This window comes from Aphelocoma coerulescens, chromosome 12, assembly GCF_041296385.1.
Source record: "Aphelocoma coerulescens isolate FSJ_1873_10779 chromosome 12, UR_Acoe_1.0, whole genome shotgun sequence".
Lineage (NCBI taxonomy): Eukaryota > Metazoa > Chordata > Aves > Passeriformes > Corvidae > Aphelocoma > Aphelocoma coerulescens.
The window spans coordinates 323,841-345,650 of record NC_091026.1 but is presented as its reverse complement, the minus strand read 5'-3'; the positions used below and the strand labels follow the sequence as shown (position 1 = coordinate 345,650).

Genomic DNA, 21,810 nt, shown 5'->3' with positions numbered 1-21,810 from the left:
TGCACACCTCTTCTCTATTTCTTTCTTTCCTTCTTTTCTTTCTTTCTCTATGCCTCTTTTCCTATTAAATAAAATGCATCACTTTTTTTGGCACCAAGATCTAAACTCATTTGGTTTTAATCAAGATTTGGGGTATATTTTGAACCTCTCTGCGTTCGATCCGTTTTATTCACAGAAGCTTATTTTCTTTGGTCTTCTGTGTTAAACTGGTTTGTAACACCAACCAACCAAAAAAACCAAAAAGAGATACAATCATAGAATCGTTAAGGTTGGAAAAGACTTTTAAGATCATCAAGTCCAAGCGTCAAAACAGCACCATCACATTCACCACAAAACCATGTTTTCAAGTGCCACATCCACATGTTTTTTGAACACTGCCAGAGATGGTGACTTCACCATTTCCCTGGGCAGCCTGTGCCAGGGCTGGACAACCATTTCAGTGAAGAAATATTCCCTAATATCCAACTTAAACTTCCCTTGGTGCAACTTGAGGCTGCTTCCTCTCATCCTGTCACCTGTAAGAAGACGCCAGCCCTCACCTGGCTACACCCACATTTCAGGCAGTTGTAGAAAGCAAGAAGGTCTCGCTCCTTATCTCCAGACAGAATCCACCCCAGCTCTCTCATCAGACTTGTGCTCCAGACCCTTCCCCAGCTCTGTTGTGCTTCTCTGGACACACTCCAGCACCTTAAGGTCTTCCTCGTAGTGGAAAAGCTGCATTGATCCAAAGTGATCCAAAGCTGGATTTTAGAATTGTATTATATTTTTACATTCATGTAATGTTATGTGTTTGGATTCAGCAGGGATCTGAAGCTATCAAGAAGCTATCAAAAAAAAAGGGAAAAGAAGAGATGCAAACCTGCAGTCCTGCAATGTCCATCTTCTCTCGGACACTGAACTTCTGGCCGATCAGCCTCAGTTTTGGCACACAGTACAGAACCATGCTGTTAAACTGCAATAAGGCAAGAGTTTAACTCAGGGGATTACATGCTGGACACAGCCTGCATTGTGAAAGTTTAGGGCTCTGGTGTGTTTTACTCCAAGACATAGTTCTCAAGAAGAGATTTAAGGTGAAAGTGAGGCTGATGGATCATCACCGAAAGAAGTGGGCAGACAGAAACGTGTCAGCCAGTCACTTCTCCCTTCTGCCCCTCCCTCTGAATTTGACTGCCTTGGAAGCATGAGAGCTCTTCTCCCAGTGCCAGCAAGAGCTGGCCATCTCCTCCAGCAAGGTCGTTTGGCTGGAAAGCACCTCCTGTGGCACTCTGCAAAAACCCAGCCTCTCAGGAGGGAGATGCCCCTTTGGGCATGTCAAGGCATCAGCAAAGGCACAGCATGGAAGAAAGAAGGAAATCCTTGAGGAAAATGCTTCAAGAGAAAACTGCTGCTCAGAAGGAGTAGCTGGGCTCAGCTGATGAATGCTTTTTGTCTTTGAGCTTAGGAAGATGGAAAAGTACCACAGAACCATAGATTCAAAGGGTGGTTTGGGTTGAAAGGGACCTTAAAGCCTATCTCATTCCAGCCCTGCCATGAGAAGGGCCCGCTTCCACTAGATCAGTTTGCTCTAAGGCCCATCCAACCAGAGCACAACCCTGAAAATAAAAGAGCAACTAAAATACTCACCAGGAATAAATACCTATCCTGTGCTGTGCCATTCTTTGCTGAAAGTTTCTGAATGTGTCCTTCTTTAATGAGTTCGTTAGCTGGGTTAACAATATCCTCTTCACCACCCAGGCGCTCATAGACTTCCAAAAGCTTGTGCATCTTTTCCTGCAGGTAAAACCCCCAGCAATTTAAATTTTAAAAAATTATTCCATGTGGTCTATTGCCCACTCTATCATTTCTGTGGTAAATGCATGTCAGTTGAATGAAAACAGTCTTTCACTTCTGCTATAGCTTTGCATTTATATTACAATCTGTTTCATACTCTTCAGTACTATTCCCCACTCTGGAGTAGTTGTACTGGATTAGTTATACTTAGATTGTACTATTTAATGACATTTTGAGATCAGTTTATTTTATATTTTTAGACTATTATTATTCAACAATAAATATGTATCACAGAATCATAAAGGTTGAAATAGATCTCTAAGATCATCAAGTCCAAATATTAATCTTTGGAACTTTAGAAGAAATGTCCAATAAAATCAATAGCCAATTTGGAGACGTGTACGTTACCAAATAATTTCCAAGTTTTAATTTATTAAACCAGTTTCCACCCCATGTTTCAGACTAAGATTTCTGCCACAATATGATAATTCTTCAACTTCTGAGAAGTGTCACCTCTTGTGTTCGTTGCTGATACAATTGGAGGTAGGTTTCCATCAGGAAGCACGGTCACATTCCACAGCTCTAAGCTAAGTCTAAAACCTCAGCTGTCTGGGGAATGCTGCAGTCCTATGCAGGGCCTCCATGGCCAAAAGTACCTCTGAAATAGGCCGGCCAAAACGCTTGAAATATACTTTTAATGTCATAAAGACATCCTTATATCTTGGTCAAAATTCTTTATGAAGGGATTACTATTTCCTTTTCAGCAAACCACTGTTTCTACTTTACATTAAGACATCTAAATATTAAAGTCCCTCTACACAATATTCAAATGGATAAAGGTGACTCATTGACCCACTTGCAGCTGCCTTATTAAGCAGTGCACAAGCTTTAGCAAGTCAAAATAAGGAAGGTATGTACATCTTGCTCCTGAATTACAGCCTTTGGAAAGGTCAGGAATTGAGGACCAAGATCAGTCTAATTACACCCAAATATAGATAGGACTGAACACATCTCTAAATCAAATGTCTGCCTACCTATAGGTTAAGCTGGAATTCCAGGTCTTTACACTCTTTGTTTACCTCCGTAAGACTTGAGAATTCTCACAACAAATACACATCACACCAGTTCCTGTCCTAATCAGTTCTTCTGACCAACAATTAAAGAAATGAACAGCAGAAAAAAAAAAAAAAAAACACCAAAAAAGAAACAAAAACTCAAACCATTAAAATGAACATACTGCAAACAAAATGGAAGGTGGGGGCTGTGGACTAAAACAAGTAAGTAAATCATCTAATCCCCAAAAGGCAGCAGATTTTTTCCACCAAACGGGATGATGAGCAAGAGATTCCACTAATTTTACTAACAAACAAACAAAAAGCAAACAAACAACAGTGACCTTATCAAACTATATATTTTTTAAAGGAGAAACTAGAACACAAAAATAGATCCAAAACCTGAGGAATATTTGCACTTTTAGGAAAATTCAGCTTTGGAAGCATGATTTATTTCTTCTACTGCACGACGACAGGAGAAAGCAGCCAACAATTAATTCAACCCTCCAGTAACTTTTGGAGGTTTTGCTACAGCACTCGCTTTCCTTTCAGTTTGGCTTGGACCTCATGCAGCAAAATTATTATAGCAGCCTTTTCCAATGGATTCTTGTGTACTGACAGAAAAAGCAACTGACACAAAAACCAATGAGCCGGTTGTTTCATATTCCTGATGTCTGCAGAGATACTGTACACAGCCCTCCAGAAAAGAGTTGTTAGAGGCCCCAAACCAGAAAATTTTCCACCAAAATATATCCTTATCACGAGTACATGCTAGACTCAAATAGAAACAGATGGTTTCCTAACTGTTTTCAGACATACTGACAATATACAGACATCAGCTGGTTACTTCCCCATAGCAGCCACAGGAAACGTGGTCTCACAGTGTCCCCACCAGCTGGGAGAGGAAGTAATGGTCTGATAGGGAAGGGTATAAACTTTGCACCCCCAAATGGCCAGAGGGTGCTAAGACAGATACAGAGCATTTCAGGTCTGTTAGATACAAAATGTCCTGGGACACCTGGGTGCACATCTGCAGCTATAAAGCCCTTTTACTTTAATAGTAATGCACTGGCTCTTCTATATGTAAAACATGTGCTCATGTCTGAAATCTCCACAGTCTGACTGCCCAGCTTTTGAAGCACAGCTTTCCAAAGCTACCGATGCATGCAAAATGCACATTCTGTGCACTTAAGACGAGCTAAAATCAAATGAAAGCGACCTTCATTCTGTTGAAGACCTGTAGGACTAAAAAACTAGTGTGAAAATCTGCAAGGACACCTTGTGAATGGACCTAATTGGAATACTTTCAACATTTTTCAAGGAAAAGCAAATAATGAGTTTTATGAAGACTTCCTTTCCCAACTCATTGGGTCCTTAAGAATGAGGGAAGTGGAATTTAAGACAAACAATGCACAGAAACTGCATTTACAGTAAAAAGAGCTCAGACATCCAACACATGCTTAAAGTCTGACTGACAGTCAGGTATCCTCCCCAGTCTACCATACTGAGCCTGTTGCAGCAGGAGGCCCTCAGTTTAGCCAAGTGTTTCAGTCAGATCACGATTCCATTCTGGAATTGCTACTCACCATCTTCCGGATGGCTGCATTGGAATGGTTCGCTGCTGTCGATATCAGCTCCAGTGACTCTGCAATAAAGGTGTGAACAGTTATGCATTCTCTAGATTATACCTTGTAATGGCACCTTGGGGGATGGGTTCACCTCTCTGATTATTGTTTTTCCTTCCTTATGATGTTACATAAGCAATTATAGACACAATCACTTCTGCATATTCAGCTGATCTATGTCTCATCTTTCTCTCCTAAAAATCTAGATGAGCCAAAGCACAGTGATAAAAAACCCTCGCCGTCTAGGAATCACCTACTAAAAGTTAAGTCTCACTTAAGTCTACCCAAGCATATTTTTAAGACTGTTTTCCTAAAACAGGGCTTGCCTGCTTATGGTAATATGGACCCTCTTTTGGTTGAGATCAAAAACTCCTCGTAATCAAGAGAAGTCCATTTCCCCTGTTTCACCATATAAACAGAGTCTAACAGGCTTTCTTGCCAAGAAATACACAGTTAAATACAATACAAATTTAAAACAATTCTTCCTTTCTTCCTCTGGCTATTGCAAGGATGTCCTCCTGTCTTTGTCCTTGGCAACACAATGGATTAAACAAAAATGTCAGATGTTCTATATGAGCAAACGTCAACATATTGTCACCGTTTATTTGCCAAAGCTGCTTTCATTCTTAGAGCTGGCATTCCAACCCTTTTCTTCTCAACTCCAGAAGCACTCAAAATCCTTTTGCTTGGCCGTAATTTAATTAATTCAAATCTCCATTTCTAACATAGTCCTGGTTATAAATATCTGAACATGTGAAGAAAAAACTGCCCAAGATTTCACTGAGCTTTTAGACAGAAAGGAGTTTACGTGTACTTTCAGCATCTTTCCTGTCTGGAGATTCTTCCGGAAGTTTCTTTAAATAGTCCTTCAGAAGAAGCTCATAACGAGGAATCCTTTGCACTGGTTCAAGCATGTGATGTTGCAAAGTCAGGTTCCCACATACCTCCTGTTTCTGTAATGGAGAGAAAACAAGAACAGGAGGTTTTGGGTTTGTTCCTGCCTTTGGTGTTTAACAGCAAGGAAAAATGACCATTCACATACAGCTAGAGGAACGTACAGGAACTTCTCAAGCCCTCATGGATCAACAGACTCATTAGGTTGGAAAAGACCCTTGAGATGATCAAGTCCAAACATAAACCTAACACCGCCAAGGCCACCACTAAACCAAGTCCACAACTGCCACATCTGCATATCTTTTAAATCCCTTCAGGGATGGTGATTCCATCACTGCCCTGGGCAGCCTGTGCCAGGGCTGGACAACCCTTTCCATGAAGAAATTTTCCCTAATATCCAGTCTAAACCGTCCCCTGGCCCAGCTTGAGACCATTCCCTCTTGTCCTGTCCCTTGTTCCCTGGAAGCAGAGCCCGACCACCCCTGGCTGCCCCCTCCTGTCAGGGAGTTGTAGATAGCGAGAAGGTTCCCCCAAGCCTCCTTTTCTCCAGGTGGAGCCCCCCCAACTCCCTCAGCTCCTTCCCAGCTCCGTTCCCTCCTCTGGACATGCTCCAGCCCCTCAAGGTCATTCTTGTTGTGAGGAGCCCAAAACTGACCCCAGGAGCTGAGGTGGGGCTTCACCAGTGCCCAGCACAGGGGATGGGCACTGCCCTGGTCCTGCTGCCCCACCATGGCTGGAACAGGCCTGGGTGCCCTGGTCCTTCTTGCCCACCTGGGCTCCTGTTCAGCTGCTGCCACCAGCACCCCCAGGGCCTTTCCAGCCCCTCTGGCTCAGCCTGGAGCTGCAGGGGCTGTTGTGACCCAAGGACAGGACCCAGCACTTGGCCTTGCTGAACCTCAGACCACTGGCCTCGGATCCAGCCTCTCCAGATACAACCATGGAGCCTTCCTGCCCAACAGCAGATATCAGAGCTGACAGGTTTTATGTGAATCTTCGTTTCATGTCTGGCTTTTTCTGCCAATATGCAACTCTCTTCTTTCAGAAGGCTCAGAAAAGCTCTTCCCATCCATGGCCCTGTGCAGCACTGTTCCCCCAACATGAAATCAGAATGCCCCCAGGGATATATATTGCTTGCCAGAGCTCACTGTATGAGCAGCAGACACACTGCTCACACACCAGCTTTGAAAGGCAGAGCACTCTCAAATTCTACTTTTTTTTCACTTGGCCAAAAAGGGGAGGAGGTTTGAGCCTGATTACACTAAATATCACTCAATAAGGCACTGATGTGCTCTGCATGCAATGGCACCAAGTATTGCAGTGTACCTGTTTTCATAGGATCCTGTGAAGCAAAAGAGTATTTCTATTTAAAAGAGGAGAGATGAGAATCTCAGTAAGAACCAGTAACTTGCTTTAAAGCATACAGGAAGTTTCTGCTGGCGATGTAATCTGACTCCACAGCAACATGTTAACCACAGACACACACAAGCTCTTCTACACAGCATTATTTTTACATCAGCCCACTAATGTTGTCTGTTCTAGTGTAAGCAGCCTCTCTACAACCATATTAATTTCACTGTGCGTTTCTCAGAGAAAGGAACTTGTTTCAAGTATCTGCAATTTCCTCATAAATATTCCAGCCCACACCACGCTGCTGACTCGCTCCATTCTCACAGCAAGGCTGGAGATAATAGGATGAATGTCTGAGAGAAAAATATTAGCTGTCCTTCCAGAAATTCAAAGGACTAAACTCGGTTTCAAGAATATCTTGTCACAGTGTAAAAGGGAGAGCAATATTTCTGTTTAGTGGAGCTGAAATGAATTTATTACCTCTCAGAGTTTTACGGCACCAGAAAACACAGCTGTGAAGGACAGAATCAGAGAATCCAGGGCACAGAACTTCATGCTACTAGCACTTGGATTTTATTCCCAAATCCACTTACTATAACCTTCTTCATGTCCCTTTATTTCTGCAATAGGATGAACCTGAACATGGGACAGCATTAGGAAAGCAGAGGAGGAAGTCATTTCAAGACCCACTTCAGCTGCATTCACATGCAAATATACCTCTTTGAAAAGGCAACAGTGACAAAGCAAACTTCCAAACAGGAAAAGTTTTGTGCCATGTGATGTTTAAAGTTTACTGAGTTTGCAGTAGGATTCCTTACTAGATAAATGTTTATTCTGTATTTAATTCGTGTAAGAATCCAAAACACATAAATACATATAATAGATAAAAATATAAATATATATATAAATAATATATAATTATTTATTATATGTAGTATATACATCACAGTATACTTCCATGATGGCATAAGGAGCAAGTTGACAAACCAAGTCATAATAAACTCACCAGCTATTAAGTTTTGGCCCCAGCAAGTAGATGTGAACAGAACAGAAAGTATTTTTATCTTCAAGGTCAGCTAATGTGAACTGGATAAATCACAGTCATCATCTTACTAATAGCATATGATTTTTGTTTTCTGCTTTCCCTAATTTGACGTAATTAGTAACAGTGAATGCCTTAAGCTGTATAGTATACATATACTATTCCATTAGCAGCTTAGGTAGACAGTGCATCCCCGAAGGATCACAGCACACTTCAGCTGGTATGTTGATAACTCTCAGGGGCTTTTGATAGTGCACAGATATGTCAGATGAGTGGACTAAGCATTCTGGGTCCAGTCTCTGCCTCCTGCAGCTATGATCGTTGAGCAACGGAGCAAAAGGTGCTGCGCAGGTGTGACTGAATAACTTACAGTGCAATTCTGTCATCAGCAGGCTTCCGAGCTGCACCTCCTACCTGCATTGCCAGTGCCCACACTGCCTGGCAAGAGTTCTGCTCATAGTCTGGAACAGGTGCAGATCAACAGGTAATACACATCATTTGTGTTGGAAGCTTGGTGGTGGGAAGAGACAGGTGAATTTTAGGGAAGAGAATTGCCTGTGCTGTAGGGAAAACAGTCCCAAATGGATTTACCCGGCAGAAAGTCATGGCTTGCCACAGGCTGGGGACAGCAAAACACAGTGCTGCTGCACATGCCCTTAGTGGGAGCAGGATGGGCGCAGGCAGAAAAAGGGTAAGAAAAGGCCATGTGGAGCAGCAGCGTGGCAGGAAAGGACCTCCCCCAGTCCTTGCTTCTCCAAACTTTTGTCTGAGTCTCTGACACAACCCTAAACCTCCACACAGGGCCTCTCCTCTCCCAGCTTGCTCGGGGATTACTTGATTCCTGACAGCTGGCCCAGCCACAATCCTCCCATTTAGGGCAGGCAGCTGCGCTCCCTGCTCAAGCTTAACCCACTCCTTGCCAGCCCTCCCCTCCCAAAGGACGGTATCTCCTTTCCCAGGAGTGCCGCAGGGATGCTCATGAGCGTGCTGGAGCCTGCATCTCTTCAGCTGGCCCAGGGGTCGAGCAGGATAGAGCAGTTTTATGGATACATCACATAACCGGAGCTCTTTCCCTCTCCCTGAGCAGCTTTTCGTGCAATTATGAGAAAACACATGAAAATCCGTGTTAAGCATCCTCCTGTGGAGCTATGATCCCACAAGCTGTGTGCCATTTTGGAAGCCTCGGGAAAACCAGACAAACAGGAGATGCTGTCAGTGACATGTCCAAACTCAAACCCACCCACCTCAAAATGAAAATGTATTAATTAAAAAAAAAAAAAAATTAGAAATGAGGGAGACAAATCCAAAAGAGTCAGAATTACTGGGCCAAGGGTGAAGTTTCATTCTGTGACTTCTGATACTCCTCTTAAACCACAGAATCTTGGAATGGTTTGGGTTGGAAGGGACCTTGAAGACCATCCAGTCCAACCCGTGTCCACTATCCCAGGTTGCTGCAAGCCCCATCCAGCCTGGTCTTGAACACTTCCAGGGATGGGGCAGCCACAGCTTTTCTGGGCAGCGTGTGCCAGGGTCTCACCCCCCTCCCAGGGAAGAGTTACTTTCCAATATCCCATCTAACCCTGCCCTCTGTCAGTTTAAAGCCATATTAAAAAAAAATGTAAAAAATAAAAGCTTGAGTGGAAAGAAGCTGTGTGTGAAATCTTTGAACCAGCAAAAGAGAATAAAGGAATGCCACTAAAATAGTGTATTTTTAGTATTAGTGTCTTATTATCTTGACAATGTGTGTCATGAACTGGGAAACAAACACACTGAATTAAGTGAGGATCTCTCATTCCTGGTTCTGGCCAGCACAGAGTTAATTTTTTGCAGTCAACAGTAGGGGGTGTGCCCAGGACCCCAATGTTATTGGATAACACCTCAGGTCATTGCCAGGCTGGAAGAGAGGCTCTCACTTCAGAGGAGAAGCTTCCTTATGGTGCAGCAAATGTGACCCACAGAGCAGTTTGGGTGATGCTGGTCCTGACCAGAGAGAGTGGTTTGGGTGACGTGGCTGCGGTGGGATTGAGCACTGCACTTTTTCTTTAGTACACTTTTATTATTAATATTTTTGTTCTTACTGTTCATTTTCTTATCTCATTGGCCTTTCCAGTAAATTGTTCTTACCCCAACCCATGATCTTTGCCTTTTGTGCCTCCAGCTCTCCTCTTCAGCCACTGCAGGGGGAGGGGGAGGGAAAAAGGGCAGAGGGGGGAAGTAAGGGAGAGGCAGTGTGGTTTTGGAGACTCTAAATTGGGGAGCATCACTCCTAAACCACAACAATCTCCGAGTCCTATTATGCCAATTAACAATTAACATACCTGTATATTCTGCACAACATCTTTGAAGGGAGAGGACCGCTGCATACATGTGTTCACTATGTCCATTGCCCTGTCAAAGTTCTTTACATATTCTCCATACATTTTCAGAAAAGGAGCAAGTTTCTGCAGGATATCTCCTAGCCGTGGGTTGACGCTCCTATGGCAAAGAGACAGGTAAGTACTGAAACCTCTGGAATCAATAGTATCTTCAGACAGAAAACACAGCTGTAAGATTTCCACAGTTGTCTCCCACATGCACAAGCACTTAAACATATGTGCAATCAAGACAGGCTAAGTTTAGTTTAAGGTAATCTATACAATACCCGAGATGAAACTTCAAAGATGAATCCTCATGTACAAGGGACAATATTTCTGCCCTACTGTTTTAAGTAAAGAGCAGACTGGCTACACATCATTAAAGGAACATCTATATATCTCTTCTGCCCAGCACAAAACCTTGTGGGAAACTTTTACATATTAAAAATAACCTTTTCCACCACAGCCAAACATCTGAAGTGGTTTTAATGCAAAGAGATAGTTCAGTTCAGCTGAATCCCTAGGGGCCAGCAACCCCAGGCTGGAGCAGCAGTAGCCACACATCTCTCTCCTCCAAAGTCAGGGCCAGGCAGAGAGCCAGCCATTCTTCCCCACTCTGCCCAGGCAAGACCCTCTTTAGCCAGTTAAGAAGCTTGCAGGACACTGTGCAGCCAATGTGTCCCCTCAAATCTGGTTTCCTAGGTTAATTTACAATTAACCCTTCTACCTATCACTGCATTTCTGACTTATCTACAACCTACAGAATCATAGAATCATTAAGATTGGAAAAGACCTCCAAAATCAGCAAGTCCCACCTTCAACTTATTATAGTAGCCAAATTTTAATTGGTATTTGAAAATCTTTATTTCAGCTATGGGGTCAAAACAAACAATTTCATTCCTTCCTAGTACTGCAATTTCGTAGTACTGCAATAACAGGAGAGTGGGAATGCAGTAAGGAAAATAGCCCTGGCAATACTTTGAACTGAAAAAATGCTCACAATGTATTCTGGAAATTTTGAGTGCTCAGGCCTATTCTTTAAGTCAGAAATGTTTGAGAGACTTCATATTAACATATTAAATAACTACTGTAACTACTGCATTAAACAATAAAAAATTCTGAAGTAGACTAGGCCTTATGGTTGCTTTAGTTTCTTGAAAAAGTATTTTTTACAGAATTATAATGACAGCTACCTACCATTCTTGTGTAATTCTTGTTTTGAGCTCAGGAAGAAGAAATTGTCCATGGAAACAATAGATGGAAGAAATATTTGAGAAGATGCCTGTTATCACTTCAGATGAAATCCCTGCTTCGGACAATTTAGTGCAAAAAACCTGCAGAAGGCAACAAGACAGTACCAACATTTCTTTATGAAAATCAGTCCTAGACATGCTGATTTTAGATTGCAATTTTGCAAAGCTGACTGCTTAGAACAGAGCTACAGGATCTGATCCCTGGTAGCCAGTCCCTGGAGTTTTCAGGAGGTTCACAAAACTTAAGCCCACTGTCACGCAGGGTTAGATATATCACTATAGGCCATAAAAAAACTAGGAAAATCTGAGCTGTAATTAAAAAAAGATTGAAATTACTGAGATCAGACATCTCATATTTGGGAGTGCAAGCTGCAAAGAACATTCAGTCCCTGAAAAGCATTTACTGCTATTTACACAAAGCAAAATAAACCATGTGCTTGGGTTTTTCTCAGTAGGAAAAATTACACTGTACCAAACAAAAGGGAAAGACATTTCCTAGATTTCTGTGGTCTAGAAACAGTCTCTGCTCATCTAATACAAACACTGCAAGTCTTCCATAGAGCTCCAAGAGTTGGAGGGTGAAGGGCTCTCCAAGTTACAGCTTCTAACAATATTGCTAGCCAGGCCAGTTTTCTAATTTTTTTTTCCTTCTACTCATTTTTAAAAAGCACTTGGCTAGCAATGTGTCTCATCCTCATTTTTATTTCCTTCCTGCACATTCATGGGTTTTTTTCTTTGAGATAATTATAGAAATGCCTGAATTGTGTAGCATCAGCTCAAAGTCTATGGGGAAGAAAGTTCAGACTCATCACACCAGTTTTACTTCTTCCCCATGTGTAAACATGATGGACAACAATTACAAAACACAGTGGTAAAAAAATAGTTCATTGTAAGCGTGGGGCTGACACGTGTGGCCTGATTTTAGTAAAACTTCAACTTCTTGCACATCAAAGAGCAATCACAGATTTCATCACTTCTTAGTGCCTTCATTGTCCCTGTAGTTTCCTCCCCCATACACACAGGGAGGAACCAAATGCTGGCAGTGTCTGTGTCTTGGGCTGCTGCTCTCCCATTCCCCTTTCTGTCATCCCGATCCTCTGGTTCCTTCTCAGAGAACCTTCTTGCCCAAAGCTTGCCTCTGGGACCCATGGCACACAGCCTGGCAAGCAAACTCCATCTTCCACCTACACACAGCATTTGCACTATATTGAGTTATAGCTTAGGCAATGGACAGGCGACATCATTGCTGCTCACTGAAAAGAATGGAGAGTTAATTCAAAATGGAATTACCTGGTCCAAGAGGTGGAGTCTTTTAACATACGCTTCTTCTGTATGGAGCAGCTCATTGGCAATGTTGAATAGCTGTTGGGGCTCTGTGCACTGAAAAAACAGTTACAAATTACACAATCCATCTGCACCTACACACTTAAGTTCCACCAACTGTTCTCTTTTCCATTTTGTCAGTGGCCAAAACCCCTACCAGCAGAGGAGCCTGGAGTGAAAGAGGTTAACACATTTCAGAATCTGCTCCACATCCCTCAAAAGATCACTTTGCTCCAGAGACATTTTTAATGCTGTTTTCTGAAAGAGCAATTAGTAATGCAATCAGTGGCTGGTCAGAACATCACTTGAGCTCAGTATGGTTTTATAAAAAGAACAGAAACATCCTCTAAACCTGGAAATAAGTCTAGTCTATTTGAAAAACATGGCAACAGACTGTAAACCAACTGTTCTCCTTTTTGGACTCAAGTCCTGTAACTAAAACAAAAACTAGAAACCAGGCTGTTTGGCCAGATTTCTAACTTGACCAACACAGCATTACTCTCTATGGCACATTTCTAAGATTTTTGTGCAGCTTTAAACACGGGCCAATTCCCTGGAAAGAATTTTCATCAAGGTAACCCAAATCACTCAGTGAAGCCATTCATTAAGCTCATTTTAAAAAGTAGAATGAGAAATGACTACTTAAAAACCCTAAATACAGTTATAAAGCACCCACTTTAGGCACAGTTTAGCCAAAAGCTACATAGACCCTTTGCTCGCTACGTGCTTAAAAATACCTGAATTACTAGAATACAGGCTTGAGCTTCCCAACACTCTTTTAAAGTGTTAGACTTTAAACATCATGCCTACATCTGATGAAACCAGTCCAGAACAGAGCTTGTGTTCAGGAATACAAACATGGAAAATGGGCAGCAAGGATGATCAAATGCAGGGAAACTATACTGGGCTGGATCCAGAAAAAAAGACAAATGCAATGAAGGTAAGAGGTGCATTGATGATTCCTGGAATGGAGAACCACCAACTGTGCACAATTAATCACTATTTCTATGGGAAAACCGAAAGGCATCAAATAAAATCACCAAGGTGCTGCTTCAGGAGCTGCTTCCTCAAGCAACACAACACTGCCGGCAATAACCTTCACACAGGTTCACAAAAGAACCAGAAATATCCATAGAGTCAAAATTCAGCTGAATTAAACACATGAGGCAATCTCCAGTTCAGGAAGCACCTGGGCCTGTCACCAGCAGCAGTGCTCCATCCCAAATGCCTGTGTCTCGTGCTCACATTTGGGGCAAGGACTTCTAGACATAACCCTGTGGGCCACCATCAGATTGTTGGAAAATATCAAATAAAGGCTCTCTTTAAGCTTCTTCAACACCTTATTTTGTTTCCAAATAAAGTTGATGAGAAAAATTTAAACCCTCCCATCCCCCACACACACTCAGAAAAACTGCAGTACAACTGAAAGCCTCAAAGGCTTTTCAAAGAGAGCCATGAACTCAAACAAATCAGATCCACAGTTATCCTACATGGAATGAGCTGTCACTTGGCATGAAGTACCCACAAATCCATGATGTAAGTATTATTGAAGGAAAGTGAATAGCTTTTCTTTATTTGAAGAAACATCAGACTTCCTTTGAAGCAATCCCTCTTTTTTAGGCACAAATCTGGAGACAGGCAAACATGACATGAGTGAAGTTTTGACATGGGCTTAGTCTGCCCTGCCACTCAAGTTATTCCAAGTCAATTCAAATATTCTTTTAAGATCTTTCAACATGCTACACAACATCCTGGTCTGTTCAATATGTATTAATATTTAAGGGAAGAGAAAAAAAATCGCAGCACAATAAGTTTTGAAATTGTTCCAAGCAAATACATCTTATTACAGTTTACACTGAAGTGCACTGCTGGCCAGTCAAACCCAGTAACTACAAGGATCACTCACTGATAAAGAATTTATCTGCTGGTTTTGCTGGGCACAAAGAAGCGCTCAAATGAAAGGCACTGATGTAACCAGCTAGCATGCCAACCACCAAGAGCATCCTTTGAGTTGTTTGAATTCAGAATTGGAAAAATACTTATTTCCAACCAAATACATTTGTACTCAGAAGTAAATCTTTATATAGTGCACACACATTTTAACCTCCTGACCTTCACCATCTGTAATACAGTTTATATTTCAAAAAAACTTGCGGACATCTGCTTAAATACCACACAAGTGTTGAATAGACTCAGCTTGAGCTCAGTTTTACAGAGTGACTCTATCTTCAGTTGCTCTCTCTGCTAGGCAGAGAGGTAGATAGGCACATTTCTCAGACAAATTTGCAACATATTTGCCTTTTATTGGGCATAATGTTTTAAATTAAATTGTAGATTAATTAAATGTGAGGCAGTCCCATTCTTCTAACTTCATTTTTTGCCATGGCAGGGCAGCTTTAGCAAAGCCTGAGCCATCATTCATTTCACTAGGAACAGCATATTTCATGGTCCATGTTTCTGAAGGAAATGTAAAATAGATTTGCAAACTGAGATTATGCTCTGCTTTGCGCAGTGCTCTTGCTGGCTGACTGCTTGTCACTGCCACAGTATCTCCTGTGCAGTCATACACTAGAACCTTACATCTACTGCAGAGGCTGGATGGAACAGTTGAGCTGGTGGGGTGACAAGAAAGATGAGAAAACCAAAGAGGGAGGTGTTGACTTCACAACACAGAAAGTTCACTGCAGTGCTCAAAGCAGGATGATGCTCTTCCATTTCTTTGTGGAAGATTCAAGAATCCATTTTCAGCTGCAACTGTCCATAAAACATTTTAAATAAAAGGAAACAACAGCCTGAAAACAAACAGAACCAGCTTCTCATGAAGGTCAGATTCACGCTTGGAATACATTTGCAGCTCAAATACCCCAGTCACAGGCACAGATTGGCACACACTGGTCTGCTTTGTGCAATTAAGTGGCCACAATCCAGCTGGGTGCCCAGGGGTGTGGCTGAGCCAAGGATTCATGGAGGCAAACACTGACCTGGCTGTCACAAAAAAAGCAAATTTGAAACTAAAATTTTAAGTACATACAAAGCTTAACACAAGAAAACTTGGGCAATGTCCTGCCGCAACCATTTTTCATACAACGGGTGTGTGCAACTATATTCAGACAGCATGTCTCTCACACAGGGCTTTCAGCAAATCTTGCAAGATAACTGCTGGGATAGAGCTTAAATCACACACGGTTTTGCTTGAAAACCCCACCAGTCAGCCCTACAAAGAACACAAAAAGTCTCAGAAAGATTATAGACCACTTCCTACTCAGCAATGCTGAAAACAATATGGAAAAGCTATGATATGCTTGGTTGTCTTTGTTGCACTGAGATCTCATTTTCCTTAAGATATTTAAACCAAATATCATGATGATGACAATGGCATATCTGAATTTTTTCAACCAGCATTATGACTAAAACATTGACCTATAGACCTTTTTTCCAGAATATACATGGAGATAATCTCACCCAAAGGTCTGAGTAGCAGGACTGCAGGCCAAATTTTACAACACACACTGGACAATGAAATTAGAAGTGAAACTCCAGCCACGTACAGGCAGAATGGAAGTATGTGTCAGTGAATGCATGAGACCCATATAATACTCTGTTGTTAACATTTACACAGCAGGACAGATGGAGAAAATATTTTTTTGGTGATTAAAAATGAGCATATATTACTCTTGGTGAAAAAATACCTAAATAAAAAGCTATGAACCACTGATAGCCCTCCCAGAAGCATTACGCAGTCTCTCAGGCTTCTCAGCAGAAGTCTTGGGACTTTGGAGCATGACAGTCCCTCAGTCTCACTTTCCTGTCACTTCTTTTCTTTGTAACCATCAAGGTTAATGGGCATCACTTCCTGACATTTTCTAAGACTTTATCAAAACTAATAAACTCCCCTTGTTCATTTTCATTTTGATAAAAGATAACTGGAAATCCCAGTAAGTCACTCCCAAGATTTTACAACATAATTTGTGCTAATAGTGAGCCCTGTTAGACTGCTGCAGACTCCTAAGGGATGTCACATCACTGCAGAGCTAAACCTAGACTAAATAAAAAATACCAAGCACATGTCAGGCAAGGGTACCTTCCCCAGCCATGGGTTGTGTGAAAGCTTGGGTGGAAGATGGAGATATATCTGAAGTAGAAAAGAATAGTTGTTCATGAGCTTCACTTACCCTGATATCCTAGGAGTTACTGAGCCATCATTAAAGCACTCTGCAGCTGTACTAATGCATCCTCCTCCAACTATAACAACTTGCATATTTAATGAGACCACTGATTACCTTCATGGTGCAGCTGCAAAGCCTGGTACTAGGGGTACGAGGGGGAATGCAGGAAAAAGACTCTCCCAACTTAAGGCTTTCTGAAGGAGATGAGGTCTCTCCCCAGCTCCCAAGTCAGCAGCTGGTGCCAACTGAACTCTCCTCTCTTCCTTCAAGCAGGAAAATTATCAATTTTGCCAAGGGTGATGTGAAATTCCAGCCTAAGAATAACCATGGAACAAGTCAACTTTGAATCACATTAGCTCTGCTTGCTGGAAGCTATGGCCCTTCACGCTAACCCTGAGTCTGTAGTGCCCCAAATCTGCAATGGAATCAAAGGGGGGAGCAGGAAATGACCTCAAGTTGTGCCAGGGAAGGTTTAGATTGAATATCAGGAAAAAGTCTCTTGGGCATTGGAAGAAGCTGCCCAGGGAGTCACCACCCCTGTAAGTGTTCAAAAAACAGGAAAATGTGGTGCTTAGGGACACAGTGTAGTGACGGATCTGTCAGTGTTAGGGTAGTGGCTGGGCTCAATGATCTTGGAGATCTTTTCCAACCTTAGTGATTCTGTGATTTTATGTTGACACTTGACACAGAAATTGGCTTCACCCAATATGTCCCCAGAAGAGGGCACAATCTTTACACTGAAGAAGAGGCAGCTGCTCTCTCAGCCTTCCTCCTCTATGCGGCTGCAAAAGCAAGGTGAGTTAGTGTACCTTGGTCATCCTCAAAACTGCCTTTTGGAAGGGGAAATCAACTCAAATTGCAAGGGGAAAACCTGCAGTGTATCATATAAATGCACCTCAGGAAGAAGGGTAATACAAAAAACCAAAACAAACGAGCTTCTTCTGGAGATACCTCTCTCACAAATTCAACAGGTGAGCTCCAGAGAATTACAACCTCATAACTTTGTGTTTTGTCATCCTTATTTCCTACTATGTGGACACTTAACCTAAGGAACAAGACTTAAAACCAGCCACCAAATCATCAATATCTTACAAAATATTGGTATTTGTCAACAAAGCACTTCTCAATCATGTTCAGCTTGGGGTTGTCACAGTTGGTTTGATACAGTATTCCTAGTCCAAACTGTAAATTTAATTACCAGATTAAAGATTTTTTAATGTAATATATTGTTTTCCAGGAGTTGGACTTTGATGATCCTTATGGGTTCCTTCCAACTCAGGATATTCTACGATTCTATGGCTTCTTGCTGGCCTGTTACAACTAACAACATATCCTTTAAATAATATTTCAGTTGCACACATGCATATACATACACTTTATGACTATAAAACAAAGACTGTTACAGTGTGTGTATGTATGTATAAACACACTCTTGTCAAGCTCTGAGGTACAGAACTTTGTGCACACCGCTTACCGCATGCCATTTTCATCATTCTTTTATAGTCACCAGCTGATTGACCTAGAAACTAGGAAATGCATTCTAATGTCCACATTTCCCGAGGGACAAGCTCTTGGCAGCCACAAATCATTATATACTTGGTGATTTCAACAGAACCACCCTATTTGTACAAACTGAGGTATGGACGCTGCACTTCACTTGCTATAGCGCTAGTGCACTTCACTAGCTATTAGCTGCAGCTGCTCATCATATTCTTTAAAACACAAAAATCCCATCTATTAACTTTACTGTCATCATAGCTTGGGGGGAAAATAACCAAACAAACCCAAACACCCCCAAATACAAACAAAAAGACCCACCAAAGAAAAACTGCAAAAAGTGGAACATTTTGCAGATATTTTACAATATTCCATTTTGTTTTTCTGGAAAAATCTAATCCATTTTAACAGCACTGTTTCTAAAAATAACTGTCTTGATAAACTGATAACAAAGGAATCTGTCAGTAATCTTGCATAGCTGTTGCAAATACACAATGGCCTGGACTACATTAGTCTAGAATCAAAGAAATCCCTCTTTTCTAGCTACAGTTTCCTGAAGAGTAATTTGACATTGAAACAACTTCTTTGCACTCAAGAAGTGGTCACACCAACAAAAGCACAGGTTTTTGTAAAAAACACTCTAAATTTTGTGTGAGACAAGACTCTGATCGTGCCTGTTCTACTCAGATGCAAGGTCCTGACCCTGCAGGATGCGCTATTCAATTAGCTCTCTGAATAACACAAAGCCCCACGGAAAACAACGTGCTCTAACAAGCTGAACCTAGACAAACCCAAACAACAAATACGAGGTGGGAGTCTTGACCTACAAAAGTATATGAATTTTAGCAGCTTACCTCTGGCTGTGATGGATTCTCTTATATGAGACCTTTCAAAGCAAGATGGGAACATTTCTAAAAAAACTATCTAGGTCAGGAGCAAGTTAGGGCCTTCATAAAGCAGGAAATGATACTGACTATCATGATCCTTTGATGAAAAACCAATCAAACAAATAATCCAAACAACGTATGAAAAGGACGCAAGAGACCTCTTGCAAGTGTCAGGAACTGGTTTCCGAGCACTTGATAGCAATGAACCAACTCCCTTACCTTGTTTACATCCAAATACTCTAACTTTGGCACTTCTGCTATCTCTTGCTCCTCACTGCTTCCTTCATCAATGTCACTGTCCTCATCCTGTGTGGAGTCTCTCTTCTGCTCCGCAGAGGAAGGCTTGGTGCCCTTTCTGTCAGGTTCTGCCTCTCCTGGGTTCCCAGCCATGCTGGGCTTCTTCTGCTCTGCCCCTTCTTCACTGGGGAACGTTTCCCCGGCCACGCTACAAGAAGGACTGTCAATGCCACTGTCTCTGTTGGGAATTTTACCATTCCCGTTCAGTTCTGCAGTTGAGTCTTTGTTGCCAAGCTCCTCTTCAGGCTCTTTGCTCACAGCCACAGCAGTACAGTCTTCATGGCTTTTGTTATCACCTATGCTCAGCTCTTTAATTTTCATTATGTCTGTGTTAGTTAGATCCATGCTGCATGGTATGTTGGGCTCAGCTTCATCCAGTTCAGTTTTGTCATTTGTGGAAGAGCCACTGGAAGCCGCTGTGTCACAGTCACATGAGCTTGTCTGCTTGGATGAGTCCAGGACAGGCTCCATCTTAAGAGCTAAATTTAGCTGGTTTCTTTGAAGAACATGAACAGGTTGCCTGTGGGTGAAGAGAAAGCACCACAGTCATATTAACACTCAGGTTTCATGAGTGCCCTGAAAGAGAGGGTCTGACTGTCATTTGATTCAAGTTGTATTTCTTGCACCCCACAGACAACCCCAGGAGGCAAGAGTGTGCACACATTGCAATAATAATGATCACCCAACAGCATCGAACAAAAAAAATCACCCATACAGTCTACTGAAATGGTACCACCAGAATCCTGGGCCTTTAGTGCTTCCCATGTCACCTTGAAGAACAGTCTGGTTTGAGGGTTTGGAGAAGAAGGAATAGCCTTTAAAAAGAAGGAGCTGGTTCTGGGCCTGTTTAAACAGGAACTCTCACTATTCAACAGAACCAAGCCTTTGGGACAAGGTATTTTCTGTCAGAGAGGGTGTACTGAAGCATGGGAAGGCACTACTTTTCCTCTTTGAAAGACACCAGGTTCACCCAGGTGATAACACACTCCAAGGCACAGTATGGTGCCCGTCTCCATCTCCCTCTTTGTGGACAAAACAACAAACAACCCATCACTTAGCTCCATCTGGCAGATTTATTCTTCAGGGAAAGTTTTCACGTGTTTGTAAAATGAGCTGGTTTTACAGCAAAATACATATATTTTATCCAGTTTAGGGTCTTTCATATACAAAGTTTCAGAACAGCTGCTGTTCTACACAACACTGTTTCACAGTACACTATGCCCTTCTCTGCCTCCAAGAAGCAAGATCTGATGTTTATTATGTCTTAGACAGAAAACTCAATTATTTCATACAACTATCAAGTTCCTATGATGCAATTCCCACATCAAACTAGCTTACAGAAAGCAGACTGTGGGTTACTTGCCTCTTTTAGAATCTTACCAAATTTAGCAGGTCTTAAGCTCCTTAAGCACAACTGTATTCAACAAACTAAAATTCACAGCTTTTAGAAAGACACTTTGTCCTCAGTGAAGCTTTGCACTTCCAGTAGAAAACATCCCAAGAGGATTTTCTATGTGATCATTACAGTTAATGTTTTCTACTATTATATTCTAAGTTAAAAATGCAGGAAAGGGAGATGAGACCAAATCTCACAAAGCCATATTTACCTAATACTTTCAAATTTCTCAATGAGCGTGTTGACTCCTGCTGATACTGGTATTTCTTCCTCTCCAGGTGCTAAGCTCCTTGAAGACTTGGGATCAGCTGGCAAAGGCCGAGACGGTGCAGGAGGAATTCTTTCCTGACCAGGTTTGAGATGGACAGGCTTAGGAGGTACTAATGAAAGAGAAGGGAAAAAACAGGAGGATAAATCTCCATCTTCTTTATTCTAAACTGGAAAAAAAATCCAGACCAAGAGATATGCATTCTTTCCCCATTTTTTATAAACAGCACAGGTGCAGTCCTGAAGGATTGCTTACAGCAAAGCAAGCTGCTAAAGAAAAACGACACGTTTCTATTTTGTGTTTCTACAGCTGGCTTAGCTGTGCTAACAAACCGAGCAGCTTGCAGCACTGCACCGCTTCCTCGTTACTAAACAGGATGCACAGCTTACACTTCAGTTTGCAAGTTTGCTTGCCATCTCAATCACACTAATGAGTTTCCCCTTCCATGACTTCTCAAAATGCTGGTGCCCCATTGAATCTCTTATACTGGGGAAAAAAAAGGTAGAGGAATGAACCACATCCCAAAACAAACCATCAAAACCCAACCCAGCATGCATTTCAGTGCCTTATGTTTGCTTGGTCAAAAACGCCACAGGCAGAACATAACAGCTTTTCTTCCTCTCATTCACCCTCCCCCCT

At 42.0% G+C, this 21,810-nt stretch overlaps 1 protein-coding gene and 1 long non-coding RNA gene across 4 annotated transcripts in view; one reads left to right on the top strand and one right to left on the bottom strand.

Annotated features, from left to right (window-relative positions):
* FGD3 (FYVE, RhoGEF and PH domain containing 3) overlaps nucleotides 1–21,810 on the bottom strand; it is a 102,511-nt gene that overhangs the window by 24,443 nt on the left and 56,258 nt on the right. Inside the window, exons 3-12 of one of the 2 annotated variants that reach the window (XM_069028071.1) lie at nucleotides 21,115–21,283; nucleotides 19,430–20,027; nucleotides 12,628–12,717; nucleotides 11,282–11,418; nucleotides 10,049–10,205; nucleotides 5,262–5,400; nucleotides 4,409–4,467; nucleotides 1,624–1,770; nucleotides 860–952; nucleotides 540–740 (exon numbers count right to left, since the gene is read on the bottom strand). In XM_069028071.1, the coding sequence (XP_068884172.1) occupies nucleotides 540–740; nucleotides 860–952; nucleotides 1,624–1,770; nucleotides 4,409–4,467; nucleotides 5,262–5,400; nucleotides 10,049–10,205; nucleotides 11,282–11,418; nucleotides 12,628–12,717; nucleotides 19,430–20,027; nucleotides 21,115–21,283 (1,790 nt within the window). The remainder of the gene's footprint in view (nucleotides 1–539; nucleotides 741–859; nucleotides 953–1,623; nucleotides 1,771–4,408; nucleotides 4,468–5,261; nucleotides 5,401–10,048; nucleotides 10,206–11,281; nucleotides 11,419–12,627; nucleotides 12,718–19,429; nucleotides 20,028–21,114; nucleotides 21,284–21,810) is intronic. The other variant, XM_069028072.1, reaches the window with a different exon arrangement.
* On the top strand, nucleotides 9,694–11,399 carry LOC138117592 (uncharacterized). Of its 2 annotated transcripts, none has more exons than XR_011154726.1 (3): nucleotides 9,694–9,775; nucleotides 10,157–10,222; nucleotides 11,313–11,399. It is a non-coding gene; the product is annotated as an uncharacterized lncRNA (long non-coding RNA). The 2 variants fall into 2 exon arrangements; XR_011154727.1 differs by having other exon boundaries at nucleotides 11,308–11,391.